Consider the following 14863-nt stretch of genomic DNA (forward strand, 5'->3'; position numbering starts at 1 on the left):
GGAGAAAGGTGACCGGGTTACCCGACCTGGCGACGGCAGAGGCCGGTCCCGGACCACGCCACCGTCGCCTTCGTCCTCCCCCTTCGGACCCCGGCGCTCCCCCGCTAGGACGGCCCGCCTCCACCGGGGGAAAGACACCACCCCCCCAGCACGCCGGGGGTGCGGGCAGCACGGAGAGACAGAGCCCACCGGCACCGCGCCCTGCACATGCGGGGAGAGGGCCTCCTGGACGGAGAACGGCTCCCCATCCCCCCGGCCGTTTGACCGGTCGGGGAGGAAGGAGGGAGCGCTGAGTAAAGGGAGGACGGCGGACGGCGGAAGCGACGGGCACTCGGGGCCGGGTACTCGCGTGTCGCGCCGGGCGTCCCGGTCTCGTCTGCGCTTAGGGGGACGAAGGCGGTCCAGGCTGCCTGCGACAGCCCCAGCCGTGGAGAAGGAGGGCCGGAGCTCTCCCTTTCAGATTGATTGCAAAACGACCCTCAGACAGGCGTGGCCCCGGGAGGGACCCGGGGCCTCAATGTGTGTTCGAAGTGTCGATGATCAATGTGTCCTGCAATTCACATTAGTTCTCGCAGCTAGCTGTGTTCTTCATCGACGCACGAGCCGAGTGATCCACCGCTAAGAGTTGTCAGGTTTTATGGGTGAGTGAGGACAAGTTCGGAGACACGGCCTGGTTCAGTTTGCATGTCATTTAGACTCAACAGTTATCTCGTTACCATGCTTGGACCACTTTTGGCACGGTTGTAAAAGGGTAGTTTAAATGGGGCAATAGTGCGCTGAAGTAACAGCTACTAAATATATCCCAAAAAAGAAAATTGACAGCTCTGCATGGTCAAAGACCAACCCAATCTAGTTGGACAGGGAGAGGGGAATTTTTACTTACAAATTATTGACAAGGATGTTATGTATTCAAAATATAAACATACAGACATTCAAGGTAATTATTACAAATAAGATAAGGTCCTAGGTAATACTAATCCAGTCAGAAGAGGCATTGCTAACACCAGTTCCACATTTGCTAGTCTCCGAGGCTTCAGCTCGTCGACCAACTAAAAACAAAAGCCAAAAGACAAAGTAACAAATAATACACCAGCAGGATGGTGTAATTTATCAAAAATTAGAAAAAAAAAAGTATGGAAAATTGAGTTAAAGAGATGTCAAATAACATGACTATGTACCTTTAAGAGTGCAAATACTGGAAATCAAAACAAAAGAAGAAAAGCAGGTCCATGTTGGCGGACCTGCTTTTCTTCAGTAGGGAGAGGGAAGATGGTTGAAAGTGATGGGAAGATGGACGGAGCCAGATCCAGGACCATTCTGGAAGAAAACCAGTTGTAGTCTGCTAAACACCTGGGACTGGGATGGAGATTTTTCTTCCAAAAAGACAATGATCCAAAACATGAAGCAAAATCTGCAATGAAAAGGTTAACAGATAAACATATCCTGTTGTTAGAATAGCCAAGTCAAAGTCAAGACCTGAATTTAATTGAGAATCTGTGAAAAAAAACTGAAAACTACTTTTCACAAGCGCTCTCTATCCAACCTCACTAAGCTTGAGCTGTTTTCCAATAAGTATAGGCAAAAATTTCTCATGATGTGCAAAACTGACATACCCAAAGCAACTAGCAGCTGTTATTGCAGCAATGCTACAAAGCATTAACTCAAGGGGTTTGAATAACTTTACACACCCAATTTTTCAGTTTTTTATTATTTTTGAAAGTTTAAAATATCCCTTATATTTTGTTCCAATTCCCGATTGAGTCCCACTTTTTGATTTTTCACAAATTGTTACAATTTTATATCTATATGTTTGAACCCGGAAATGTGGCAGAAAGTTGAAAAGTTCAAGGGGGGCGAATACTTTCGCAAGGCACAGTACACAAATTAATCCAGAGCTACTGACCTTATCAGTCCATCTTCTTCTTGACCCCCCTCCTCACTATACATTCTACATACTGTCCTTTGCTCCCTCTCGAGTTATATACTGGTTCCATGCATCCAGTCTTTCCTGCTATCGGGGTTCCATTCGGACAATTGCCCTGTATCAAAGCAAGTTCTGGTGGCCTAGCCTTTAGAAAGAAATCCAAGACTACATTACAGCCTGATCACCAGATTACCTGAGTCACAGGGTATGAGCACCATTCTCACAATTATCAATAATATCCCTAAAGCCTGTCATCTTATTCATCTTCATCAGAAAACTCCCCTCTGCCTTACAAACTGCTAAATTTCTGGTCAAGCACGTGTTCAGATTCCATGAAATCCCAATAAGCATTCTGTTTGACTGTGGTCCCCTGTGGTCCCCTGTTTCAGTATAAAGTATTTCTGTTCTCTTGGTTCCAAAGTCAGTCTCCCTTTAGGTTAACACCTGCCGTCAAACTGTCAGACCTGGCATAAGCCAGATGGATACATATAGTTCATTTTCGAGGCTATAGCATATCCATCTTGACTCTTGTCATGTCATGATCTTGGCACTGATGACTGGCTTGATTACTCATTTCATTCACCTGCCTAGCTTCGCCCAGTTTCTGATTACTGCTCCTCTGTTTTTACCTGCCCTAGCCTCTATTTATCCTGCCTTCTCCAGTAAAAAGCGCCAGATTATTCAAGCCCTTAGTGAGAGTCTTCTACCATGTCTTAGTGTTTACTTATTACCTGATCCTGACCCGTTCTGGCTTTGGACCTGGAATTTCCAGCTAAATAATTTTGTTTTTTGTTGATTTTTGTATTTTTTCGATTGAATATGTTCAGTGTTGTGTAAGACAGTGTTGTGTAAGACAAGCTTTAGCATGGTACCCCATGATGACACATACTGACACATATAAAGCTGAAATAAGCTTTATTTCACTAATGGTTTAAACACTAGTATAATGGTAAAATGTATTAGTTTCCTCACATGTTTCTCTTATTTTGTGTCAGGCTCAGAACAAAAGGACCAAGTATTAAAGGGGTAAAGACAGTTAGATTTAACAATACATTTATTAAAGATGGAACTGATGTGAACAGCATCAGCAACTAAGGCAGGAACCTCTGCAGGAGGAGACCACAGATTTATTACCACCTCTATCTGGCGGAGAATGACAATAAATGTGTGAATCACTGACCTGGTCTTACAGTACAGTCCGGACCCAGAGGATGAATGTGGTTCCAGCCAGTTGGCTGCCAGCAAGAACTGGCAGACACCACCTAGAAAGTCTGGCTGGTGTCTCGGAGGTCGGAGGACAGGAAGGAGATCAGAACTGAGCAGACAAAGGAAGGCAGGATAATCCAGAGGGCGATGCCAAAATCCGGTGTCGAAGACATGCTCAGTAGTCAGGAAATCAGAGGTCTGAAGAGGTGCCGAAGGGAAATCCTGAATAGAGTTGGGGAACTGTTCCAGGTTCAGTTAACAGACAGGCAGAAATCTGGCCGTAGTCCAAAGACAGGTCAGGCAAACAGATCAGAACAGGAACAGACAGGCTCACAAGTCCAGAAACAGTATGGCTCAGGATCCGGTAATCACACACAGGTTTTACATCCATTACACCCATGTTACATCCATTTCACCCACCTAACTATCGTGATTCACCTATGACAATGTAAACTCTGCTTTGCATTCTATGACCCCTTTAAGGTTTTTAACCTATTTATTAATTATTTCCTTCGTGTACATTGTAGATGAGCTTTGGTTAAGTGTAGAGCATTTTTAAACTGAAATTTGTTTGACTTGTAGTTGAATAATTTTTGTTAACGAACTTTTATATCGTGAAAGGAATTTGTGGTGCATTTATTGTCATGGTTTTAAGGTAATTGGCCCAAATGCAGACACAGTCGGAGGAAAAGGAGCAGTTAAATATGTCTATTTAGGCTTTTAACTGACAGGAAATGCTCACTACATGAGCTGCTGGCGGGGAAAGGAAAGTCCAAGTGAGGAGCACACCAGGTTTGGATTATCTGTCTGCGACTCACTGGCTTCCGATGGATGGAGATGGATGAGTGACAGGTTGGCTAGCAGATGGAACATGGGCAGAAGCCCGAGCAGCGCCACAGCAGAGGCAGGTTCGAGGAGCAGCTGAGGGAACCAGCATGAATCCAGGAAGGGAGGGTTCTCTTGTCCGGCTCGGTACCATCGAGGGGGCTTGAGGGGAACACCAGAGCAGAATCTGAGCATCAGGGATTCAAGAACCAGTCCTGAGAGCATGGAGACTGAAGGGTGAGTAATCCAGAGCACTACGAACATGACGGTATAACACTCTGGCGTCCTTCAGCTGGCAGAATTCTCCTCTTAAGCTCAGCAGAGCAGCCTGAATGAGCCGCAGTTGCGGGGCCAGGCCCACCTGTCAACAACAACCACCTGTGGAAGAGAGTGAGCAGAGCACCGAGCACAGAATCCTGACATTTATGAGATATATGTGAAAATGTTTCCGTTTGACCTCAATATGACCTTGATCCCCACTTTTATTTCTTGTCCTAATACACAGACAATTAGGTGTGTTCACAGAAAAATATATGATAGCCCAAATATCTTATGATCAAATAACATATTTACAACCCCTACTAGGGTGGGCATTTAATATATGGTTATTGCACAACACATTTAAGCATTATCTGATTACAAATTAAACCCCAACCTTATAATTTTTTCTAGGTAGAGATTTACAACTTCTCTTGATAGATTTTTATTTGGTTTGCGTTAATTGTATAGTGCAATATTTTTCCTTTGCATTTTAGTTCAGTAACTGTTAAGGTATCTGAGGTTTTGCTTTTTTCTAGTGTGAGTAAGCTTCCTGTCACAGAGAGGATCTTTGCTGGTGCCTGGGCCAACCTGTGTCGTTGCACACCTGAGAACATTTCTCAATCAAGATAACTTGTTTGTATATAAGGAGGGGAAGGATCTGTCTCATCTCTCTTGGCCGGATGATTACCCCTGATGGCATTCCAGCCAAATATCTAAACCGGGATGATCCTTCTTGTTGAAATTTCTCTTCTTGGAATCTCTTTAAATGTGGACTCTGTTATTGTTCCTGATAATCTGTGAACCTCAGTTCATCTCCGATCTTTATGGAAAAGGTCTTACCTGTGAGCAGCAGGTCTCAGTCTTCATCAGCTGCCTGCCTGCTCTCCAGTACGATGTCTCTTGCAAATACTAAGGCTCTCAGATCTCACTCACATTCTCCATGACCTCTGGGGTAACGTCTGCAAAGCCTAATTAAATTAAGTCCCCACAGATCTATGCTAACTCCCCTTCATCTCTGACACAAGTAAATCAATCAGTCAGTAATCATCATCAACCAACTCCTTCCCAATCAGTCTGCTTTTTTAGACCAACCAGAAAGTTCAGCTGACTTCCTGCAGTTCTCCACTTCCAGAATCTTGTTGCTTTAGTAAATAAAATTTTCAAATTCACTAGTCGAAATTCTCTGTCGAATGTAATATATGTACGGTAACTACAGAAATTAATTCACACAAAGAAAAAATTTATATAATGCTTTTATTTATATTAATTTCAAAAAAGACCATTCACACATTCATACAAGATACACTCACTTTTTTTCATTTTTTTTTTTCGTTTTTGCCATAAAGCTATGAAAACAAGCAATAAATGGGTTCTGTACAAGTCAGAGTATTTTTTTAACCAGAGAATATGAGGGTTTATGCAGGAGCAACTGAAGAAACTTCTGTCTTTGATGTGGACACTTCAGAACCATCATCCACCTGTTTTCCAAAGAGCTGCATGATGCATGTGCGGAACTGCAAAAAAAAAAAAAAAAAGAATCGAACTAAAGTTAAATATGTATAAAATATGTTGTCCTATAATAGATAAATGTAACATGATTTTCCCCACCTGACGGTTCATGAAGACATAGATAACTGGGTTGTAGATGGTGGCACTCTTGGCAAAGTATGCAGGCATTGCAGCAGCCAAAGGATGGAAAGAATAACCAGGGTTGGCTGCAGCAAAGCAGGCGAAAAAGGTGTAAGGTCCCCAGCAGACACAGTAAGCCAGGATCATCACAACGACCATCCTGGATACTTCCCTCTCAGCCTTCTGGGTTGACTCAGATTCCTTCTGCTGCATAGCAACCTGTAGCCAACAAACCAGCAAAATCAGATTCAACCAAACTTTCATTAATGATATGATAAAATGAAGGTTACAAAAACTGTAAGCTTAACTTACAGCACGAATGGCCAACCACACAGCCAGGTAGCATAAGATGATGACAGCGAGAGGAATGATGCAGCATGTAATCATGAGAACAATCATGTAGGACTGAACTCCAGGGTCTTCACTTCCACTGAACACATCAGGTCCACAGGATGTCTTCAGTCCATGGGGCCAATACCTGATGAAAATATTTCAGGATTTGTTGTTTGAAAATACAATTATGCTCCAGTGAATATTTAAGATTTACCCTGAGATATAAGGCCCACATAACCAGGAGAACCTACCTGCTCCATCCAAAGACGGGAGGAGCACACCACACTGCAGACCAGACCCAGGAGAACACAATTCCACCTGTGGCCCATTTGGCATCAAACTTGACGTTTCCAAAAGGTTTGCACACAACTATCCATCTCTCCCAAGAGATGATAGTCAGGGACCAAAGAGCAGCAATACCTTTGGAGAGTAAAATGTTCACGTTGTGAAAACAAGATTCTTCTTTTAGTTAGATTTAAATTAATTTGGAGGTCTTCGTCATGCATAAGCAATCTGGAGACTTACCACAAGTTGAGACGATATAGCCTTCAAAGACACACATTGGGTGTCCCAGAATGAAATATCCAAAAAACTGATTACACACGCTGATGGTGCTGGCAAAGACTGTTTCTCCAAGATCAGCAATAGCAAGGTTGACAAGGATCCAATTAAGGGGATGACGAAGTTTCTTGAACTTTGCAGTGGCCACCAAGACGAGGCCGTTGGTGAAGACTGATAGAACGACCACGAAAAACATCCATACTGTAGCGACGTTGTAAACCCACCGAGGAGCAATATGGTAGTTTGGTCCCTCAAAAGGATCTGGAAGCAAAGGTTTATCTTATAAATGTACACTTTAAAAGAAAAAAAAAATGACCAAATTAACTCATGGTGCACAATGATTCAAACTGTATTACATTTCATTGACAAACTAAATTTCATTAGACTTCACACTGATTTATTTTTGATTTGAATCTTTTCAGTATCTGAACTAAATAGTTTATTTAGTAAAATAGTTACCTACAAACAAAAATATCAGAACACTGAAAAAGTTCAGATACAAAGTCATAATAAAAAGAAAAAGAAAGTATACCTCTGGTTTGATTGCTGTTTGTGTATGTAAAGGCAGAGCCCCTCGTTGTCTCTTCGTTGTATCGCCTGGCAGCGAACACTTGTTTTCCCCATTCCTCTGCCATCCTGATCTGTGAAGAAGGTCTCTTGGCTATTGGACTTTCGTCTTGCTTGTAACCTCCTGAGTCGTTTGGCGGTACACATCAGACTTCAGCTTTTATACTGATGCCTCAGTGACCTCTTAGAGGATTACTTTATAATCATATTACAGCAACAGTGTGCCATTTGGCTGAGATCTTCCCAGACAAGGTAAAACACATTTTTTGACCAGCACCAGACGTAATGGGGTTAAGACACTGAGTGGATTTCCGTACTCTCACTTAATATGTAGATCAACTTTCAGATCTTTCACCATTTATCAATGCAATACATTTATCAATGCTTTATGCATGACATCTCCAAACAAGGGTAACAGGTACTTCCTAAAATTATAGCTATGTCAAATTTAAACAAAATTGTGTGGATTTAAAAAAAACAAAACTTAATTCTATAAAATACAATGCCTTATCTCAATTCTGTTTGGTGTAAAGAAACATGCTTGGCATTCAGACAGTTTTGCATGAACTGAGTTTGACATTGCATGATGATACAGGCAAGAAATGTAATGATCTGTATGATATTCACTCCTTGTAGGAATATGTGGAAGCTCAGTTTAGCTGGAGAGGACAGACATCTTTAAGCAGATTTTGAGGACAAGACTTTGTTGCTTTTAAGCCGAATCGAAATGTTTAATTAAACCAACAGTAGACAGTAACATTACTATCTTTGAATATACAACAAATAATTGGTCAAAGAATTTGTAATTAATATTAACTGATAATAATCGAATCCTTATCCTGTGACAATATTTTTGCTGTTTCCTGTTTTAACCATACTTAAGCACTACATTTAAACAGACCAAAGCTTAAGCTCAGCATAAACAGAAAACAGCTCCATGTATTTTCCGTTTCTCTGTGTTTGATACATACACACAGATCTTCATTAATAAATTCCTTCCCTTCTCTTGAATAACCTTTGGTATATTTTCAGGCAGTTAGATATTTTACTGTGCCAGTTGTAACTGTTGACATGTGGAACAAGTAAGACACCTTTAATCCGTCCGGAAAGAAGATTCACCCCAGACGAGTGGATGTTTTTAACCTCTGAGCCTACCTCTCGGGTCACGCTGATAATTGCATTATTGACCTATGGGATCCGTTCCAGGAAACTTCTACTTTGAAAACTATTCTTTCAAATCTTTTGCAACACTTTTTATTCTATTTTTATTTGTAGAGTTTTAAATGCATTAAGGTCCACCTTTTAGTTATGTAAAGTGGTAACTGATCGTTTTACTGTAATTTTGCTCAGATAGGGATGATGTAGGGATATTTTCGGCTATCTCTAAAAAAGTAACTCAGGTTGGGTTTGCAGTGGAGCAGGACACTGCTGGCTGTAAGTTTGTCTTTTTATTACTTCTACTTGACTTTAACATATATTTCATGTATGTTAAAGTTGTTGGTTCGGAACTGTAGAAACTATGACGTAGCTGTGAGTAATTCTGTGCTAGGTGTCTATAGTTCTCTCTGCCTCTCATCGAGTTTGATATTTTACAAAAATTATTGTTTTCAGCAAAGACAGATGTGGCATTGAGCGGTTACTTAAACTGGCTCATTATCTTAAACAATAATAAACAATAGCAGATAATTTGTTATTTTAGACCAGGTTATGAGGTCAGCATCTGTCACACACAACTGATAATGGATAGAGGTAATTTTGCAAATTGTGTTTGTTACATGTAGGTTAAATATACATTTTAGACAGGGATTTGAGGAAGAGATTTTTTTATCAGTCTGGTATGAATTGTAAATAAATCTCTCACAAAATGACTCTGCCATAACCCATAAGCCTTTGCTTATATAGCGCCTCTTCAAGTCAAGGAGACCCCAAAGTGATTTACACTGCATTTAAGCACACATTTATACACTAATGATGGCAAGCTACACTTTAGCCCCAGCTGCCCTGGGGCTCACTGAAAGAAGTGAGGCTGTTGTACACAGGTGGCACCAGGCCCTCTGACCACCCGCAGCAAGCATTGTGGGTATTGCTGAAGGACACAACGACTGAGACTGACAGAGTGGGTTGCAGGACAAACTTCTACTACATTCTATTCCCCTGCCACAGTCCGATTAATCAAATTTATCTCATGTCAAGTTAGCCAAGCACTACATTAATGCAAAATTCATTCACCTCAATATGCTTTAGCCCCCCACCCCCGTTAATTCAGCAGTTTTGCAATAAAAAGTTACTTACCCCATAGTTTGACTATAGGACATCATACACTTTACACACTTATATGTCTGTCTGTCTGTCTGTCTGACGGTTAAAATGATCTGAGTGAAACAGTGGGGGGAAATATTTCACCTAATATTCAGTAAGCCAGAGTCAGATACTGATGTGACCTTCTTTAGCAGCATTTTAACCAATTTTTAAGTAGCAATCAGCAGCTATTCTGTGCTATCTAAATAATAGATCTGGGGATAGCAATGTGTTGTTATGGAGCTAAGCATCAATCATTTAAACTTTTAATATTTACCTTCTTCTATTATTCACCTGTTATTTATTAATTAGTATTTTAATCCAGTCTTTGGTAGCATTAATCTTGGACATCAACAAATTTCCACCCATATCTCGGTAAAAAAAAAAAAAAAATAGAAAAGGGAGATAGGCTTTGCCATTATTATTAAAAGCTGATAGAAATGTGTAAAACAATAGGTCTTGAGTAACATTATATTCTCTGTGTTTGCTCAATTCCCAACCTGTTTATTGCATGCCTCCCATTCTCTGTCTCCATCCATTTATGACTACAGATTACATCTTCAAAATAGATGTAAAAAAAAAAAAAAAAAAAAAAGAAAAAAAAGAAAAACAGTAGCTCTGTTTGGTTAGCCCAAAAATGGTGCTTGCAAGTAAGAGTGATCATTTCTCATTAAATCTCTGTAACTTTTGCAGTTCTCTGTATGCTTTCACATTATTATTCCACCTTAGATGATAAAGTAAATGTCTATTTTATTCTGTTCTATTCTATTCTAAATTTCTCCTGAGGTTGGGTCCATTGCATTAAATATCCGCTTTGTCAGCTAGTAATTTTAGTAATACATTTTAAGGTCATAGGACTGGTAGAATACATTAAAGGTTTCTTGTATATATTTAAACAGATGTACAGTGGTTTCAAATTTATATAAATTTAAGATTATTCGATGCATAGCATTAAACCTCAGCGTCTCATTTTGACCTAATAAAACAGAAGTGAAGATATCTCATGCCCCAGTTGACGAAAGCGGATTATACGGACAACTCAGGTTGCTCCACAAAAGTACTTAACATGAAGTAATTACTGTTGGCATGCTCACTCCGTAAGACAGTAATCTCTCCGAAATAACAGGTCACGTCAGGAGCACGCTCAGGCTAATCAAATTGTCTGCAGTAGTTTACTTTAATCCTTTGACTTGTGTTTTTTTTTTCCCCCCCTTATAGGATCCATACCTTGTGCACATACTCGGATCACATATTTCTTCGTGCTCAATGTGGCACAAGGACTTCCCTCTCTTCAAGAAGTGGATGAACTCAGGAAATATGTGAATATTTCTATTATTTAATGTTTTTATGTGTCTGTCTTGTTGGTATACCCTGTTTTGGAACTTTTCAGCATTTAAACTGCAACCAGTGTTAGTTTTTTTTTTAGAATGTTAAACTATATATGTTGAATTGTTGGAATTAACCAGTTTTTTTTTTCATAGTCTTAGTTTTCTATGTGATGCCTTGATATTTCGAGGGTAAGTCTGGAATTCCGCTAGTTCTGAACTATTCACGTTTGGCAAAAGTTCACTACTAGCAGAACTCAGATTTGCTCCCGATAAACGACGGGAATGACCAGTGGGGATGGTCTTATTCAGGCAACAGATGGTATACATGTGCGATGCCTCTTGGAGAGTGCTGTAAATTACTCTGGTGTCAAGTGAGCCAAATCTACTTTTGCCGCTCTCATGGTTTTGTGTTCACTTAACATCAGGTAATATTTTCTCATGGTTATATTGAATCTTTTTAATTTGTTTTTTTGTTCCCTTTTGATGACAGTATTGTTCTTGTTTTCCTTTTTTCCCAGGCTTGGCGTAGAGTCCATCAGGGGAATTTCCAATGTTTGGTCTGACTGAACTTTCATTTCTTCAGAGAATCAGAATGTATTTTAATATTTTGTATTTGCAATGCTTCTTTATCCAATTTATATTTTGCATCATATGTTCTATTTAGTTTTCTGAAATATTAATATCATTAGAGCAAAAATGATAGGTAGATATAATGAGTAGAAGCAAAAATCTTCTAACATGCTTCTTTTTTCTTTTTCCTATAGGTAACCTCTGCCTATACTTATCCTTAAAGTTAATCCTATTCAGCTAACTGCTTTAACTTTATTGTATTAAAGTGTTAGAAAAGCTTATGAGTGGAAACACCAACTAACCATAACATTAAGACCACTGATAACTAAAGTGTGTGAAGCCTGTAATCTTGTTCCAACACAGCAATCTCCGGGGAATACCTGCATGCTGGCATGAAAGAGACTTTATTTTGATCTCTCTCTGACGCAGCAGGAACAGCTTGGGAAACCTCAACACTTGTTTATAGTTCAGAGTCTGCAGTGAAAGCTGTGATCTGTTCATCCAGAATTCAGGCGTTTAAGATCGCCAGAAGCATTTAAGCATTATTTTAATGAAAAAAATTAAATCAAATCAAAGGGAACTTACCTTAAAGCAAGGCTCTAGAGTTGATATCCTAACACCAGAAACACCCACAGATGTTTTAATGTCAGTAACTGAGCTTTCAAATATTTTGATGGCCAAAAGATATTGATTCTGAGCAGCTGGTCTTTATGTTATCATAACATGTTTGGTTTACTTTTTCTCTAAATGTATATTTTAATTTGTTATTTTATTGTAACTTTTACACTTTTCATATCAACACCATTTTTAAAGTCAATGAATTAAAAACCTAGAGAGGAGACCAACTTCAGCTTCAGCCAATCAACGTCGTGATTGCACCAATCATCTTTCAAGATCCCCTTCATTTAGCTCCTAAGTTAGCCTCCCTCCAGCTCACCAGCGAACTTTCATCCACCTCCAACCCATCCCCTCCCTCACTCTCTGACTATTCAGTCCCACTCACCCTCTGACTAGTAATGTCGATTCACAGCATCAGAATATTCTACCAGGGCCCGAGCATCAAATAAGTTATTTCATTCCTTGCAATAAAACTTTTCTAATCGCAGTTTTTCTCTGTGTGAGTCTGTCCAGGATGAAATGGTTCACTCTGAGCTCAAGTGACAGACACGAACAGGCCTGAAGAAGATGTGGAGACCATTATGCTGCCTGTGACATTGTTCAGCATGATTTGTATTAGTGTGTGTGCACACGACATGTTGGAAACCGTAAACCATATACCAGTCTTATCTTTACATTTGATGAACATGTTTACATTTTTCCACTGCTGCACTTTAGAAATGGAAATGTCTTGAGAGCTGTACTGAACGAAATTTTGTTTTGTATACATTCTGTGTGCACAAAATGACAATAAAGTCTGTAAGTCTCAGTTTAAGGGCGTGTGATTTATTTATTTTTGGTGTGTTTAATATGAGCGACATGTTGGGTTGTTTCATTCCTAATTTATTTATTTTTACAGTACATGAAGAACTACTGAAATTATTTTTAGATCACACATAAATAGATTCATTAATTCCTTGGGGGGGAAATGTAATTAATTTAGGGTTAGGATTCACTTGGTGATAGACTTAGACTTAGAAAGACTTTATTGTCATTATGTACACATAGAGTGTATACAAAAATAAATTTTGTTCAGTACAACTCTCAGGATATTTTCATTTTTTAAAGTGCAGCAGTGATATATGTAAACATATGACAGTATATGATTTACAGTTTCCAACATGCAGGTTGTTGTTTTTTTTTTTTTTATAAACCCCATTTTATACAACATTTAGCAGTCTAATGGTGGTGGGAAAGAAACTGTTCTGGAATCTGCTGGACCTGCATATGATGCTTCAAAGTCTCTTCCCAGAGGGCACAAGGGAGAACAGTCATTTGTAGAATAACAACCTACTCAGCCTACTGGCACAATTTAGAGCCATTCTCTGGGCCTGATAACCGCTAATAAAGGCCATTTAATGCAACGATGACATCAGAAGCAGCCGCAAACTGCCACTTAGTATTAATTATGTAATAGAGGACAGAATCAACATGAGGAGGAACTTCATGAGATTATGCAAAGGTTCCATCTATTAGAACAACTTTTTAGACTTCCTGTTCACCTACTGCCAGCTGATTTAACCTAAACAGAATACATGCATCCACTACGTTTCAACAAATAAACCTGTAATTTTAATGTGGTCACAATAGACTACGGAAAGCCGTTTTGATATGTATTAATTATACTGAATATATGTCACTGATATTTGAAAAATAAAACTGTCTTTGTTTAAATAATCATCTAAAAAAAACAACACAGTCTTCACATCTAGAATAAACATTCTGATCTGCCCTTATCAGGCTGTAAGAGGAGATGGTCCTGAACACTATTTATCATACAGAGCATCCCTCGGTTTAGTCACGAATGCATCCACGAGAGGGCCCACACAAACTTCTGAGCAGGAACTTGAGTTATTGTGAACATGCTTCAGTAAAAGTCACTAGTCTGCTGCATCAGTTTTCTTTTTCACTATCTTTGTGACTTCCTTTTAAGGATTGGATCGACCATTTTCATTAAATGATGTGACCTTTAGTCCTAACACATTACCCATGTAACACCAGTTGGATTATTCTGTATTTTTTTCTTTCCTATCAAGATCTAATGTGTTGTCAAAGTGCTCCCTTACTTTCACGTTTTTCTAAGCAGTCTACTGTATGTCGTGAATTTCAGAATATCGGAATTTTATGAGTCCAGATGGTTACAATCAAAATTTAGTAAAAACAAAATAAATAAATAGCCCTGCTATTTACACTGTGAGGTTATGTCTCTAGTAAGCAAATGTGATAGATCATCTGCTGGAGTGGAGGTCTCTGTTTGACTGGCACCTTGAACGCCCAACCAATATTTTCACACATTTGTTTCTATTTCCATAGCACAAAAAAATGGGCTTGGTGTAGATAGATTTTATGCTAAATTCCCGTTTGAAGCTACGAAGCACACCAAGCCACTATAGCTCAAGGTAGATAAGATTTTGCACATTGTCATAGAAGTGTAAGCAACTGCATACAAAGCCTGATTATCAGCTGAAAGCAGAGGGCGCCTTCTTATTACACAACTGTTTTCAGGACAGGTTTTATTTTTCAAATGACACTTAAAATCTCCTTATCTAATGCAAACACGGGCAAATGGCTAACCCAAAAGTGTCTACAGTTACATAGAGAAATTTCCTTAACTGTATTTAATGTGTGTTTAAACTGTTTTGGTGTTTTTGATTCTTGTATGGAGAATATATATATATATATACATATATATACATATATATAC

General features: G+C 39.3%; 1 protein-coding gene across 1 annotated transcript; it reads right to left on the bottom strand.

Moving 5' to 3' along the window:
• Positions 1 to 5631: 5631 nt before the first annotated feature.
• On the bottom strand, positions 5632 to 7374 carry LOC107100474 (red-sensitive opsin-like). Its single transcript, XM_015398985.1, has 6 exons — positions 7272 to 7374; positions 6704 to 7000; positions 6430 to 6598; positions 6158 to 6323; positions 5825 to 6064; positions 5632 to 5730 (listed from the first exon to the last, which is right to left on the bottom strand). Exons 1-6 carry the CDS (start codon positions 7372 to 7374, stop codon positions 5632 to 5634), a joined length of 1074 nt encoding a protein of 357 aa, XP_015254471.1.
• Positions 7375 to 14863: the final 7489 nt, after the last annotated feature.

The sequence above is a fragment of the Cyprinodon variegatus genome, unplaced genomic scaffold (assembly GCF_000732505.1).
Source record: "Cyprinodon variegatus isolate N-32 unplaced genomic scaffold, C_variegatus-1.0 Scaffold29, whole genome shotgun sequence".
NCBI lineage: Eukaryota > Metazoa > Chordata > Actinopteri > Cyprinodontiformes > Cyprinodontidae > Cyprinodon > Cyprinodon variegatus.

Bases quoted from the DNA above. Each gene is read 5' to 3' on its own strand.
- LOC107100474 (XM_015398985.1), bottom strand. From the start codon at position 7,374: ATGGCAGAGGAATGGGGAAAACAAGTGTTCGCTGCCAGGCGATACAAC. The intron at 6,599-6,703 runs GTAAGTCTCCAG...TACTCTCCAAAG, and splicing joins CTATATCGTCTCAACTTGTG to GTATTGCTGCTCTTTGGTCC. The intron at 6,324-6,429 runs GTAGGTTCTCCT...TATTTTCATCAG, and splicing joins CCCGTCTTTGGATGGAGCAG to GTATTGGCCCCATGGACTGA.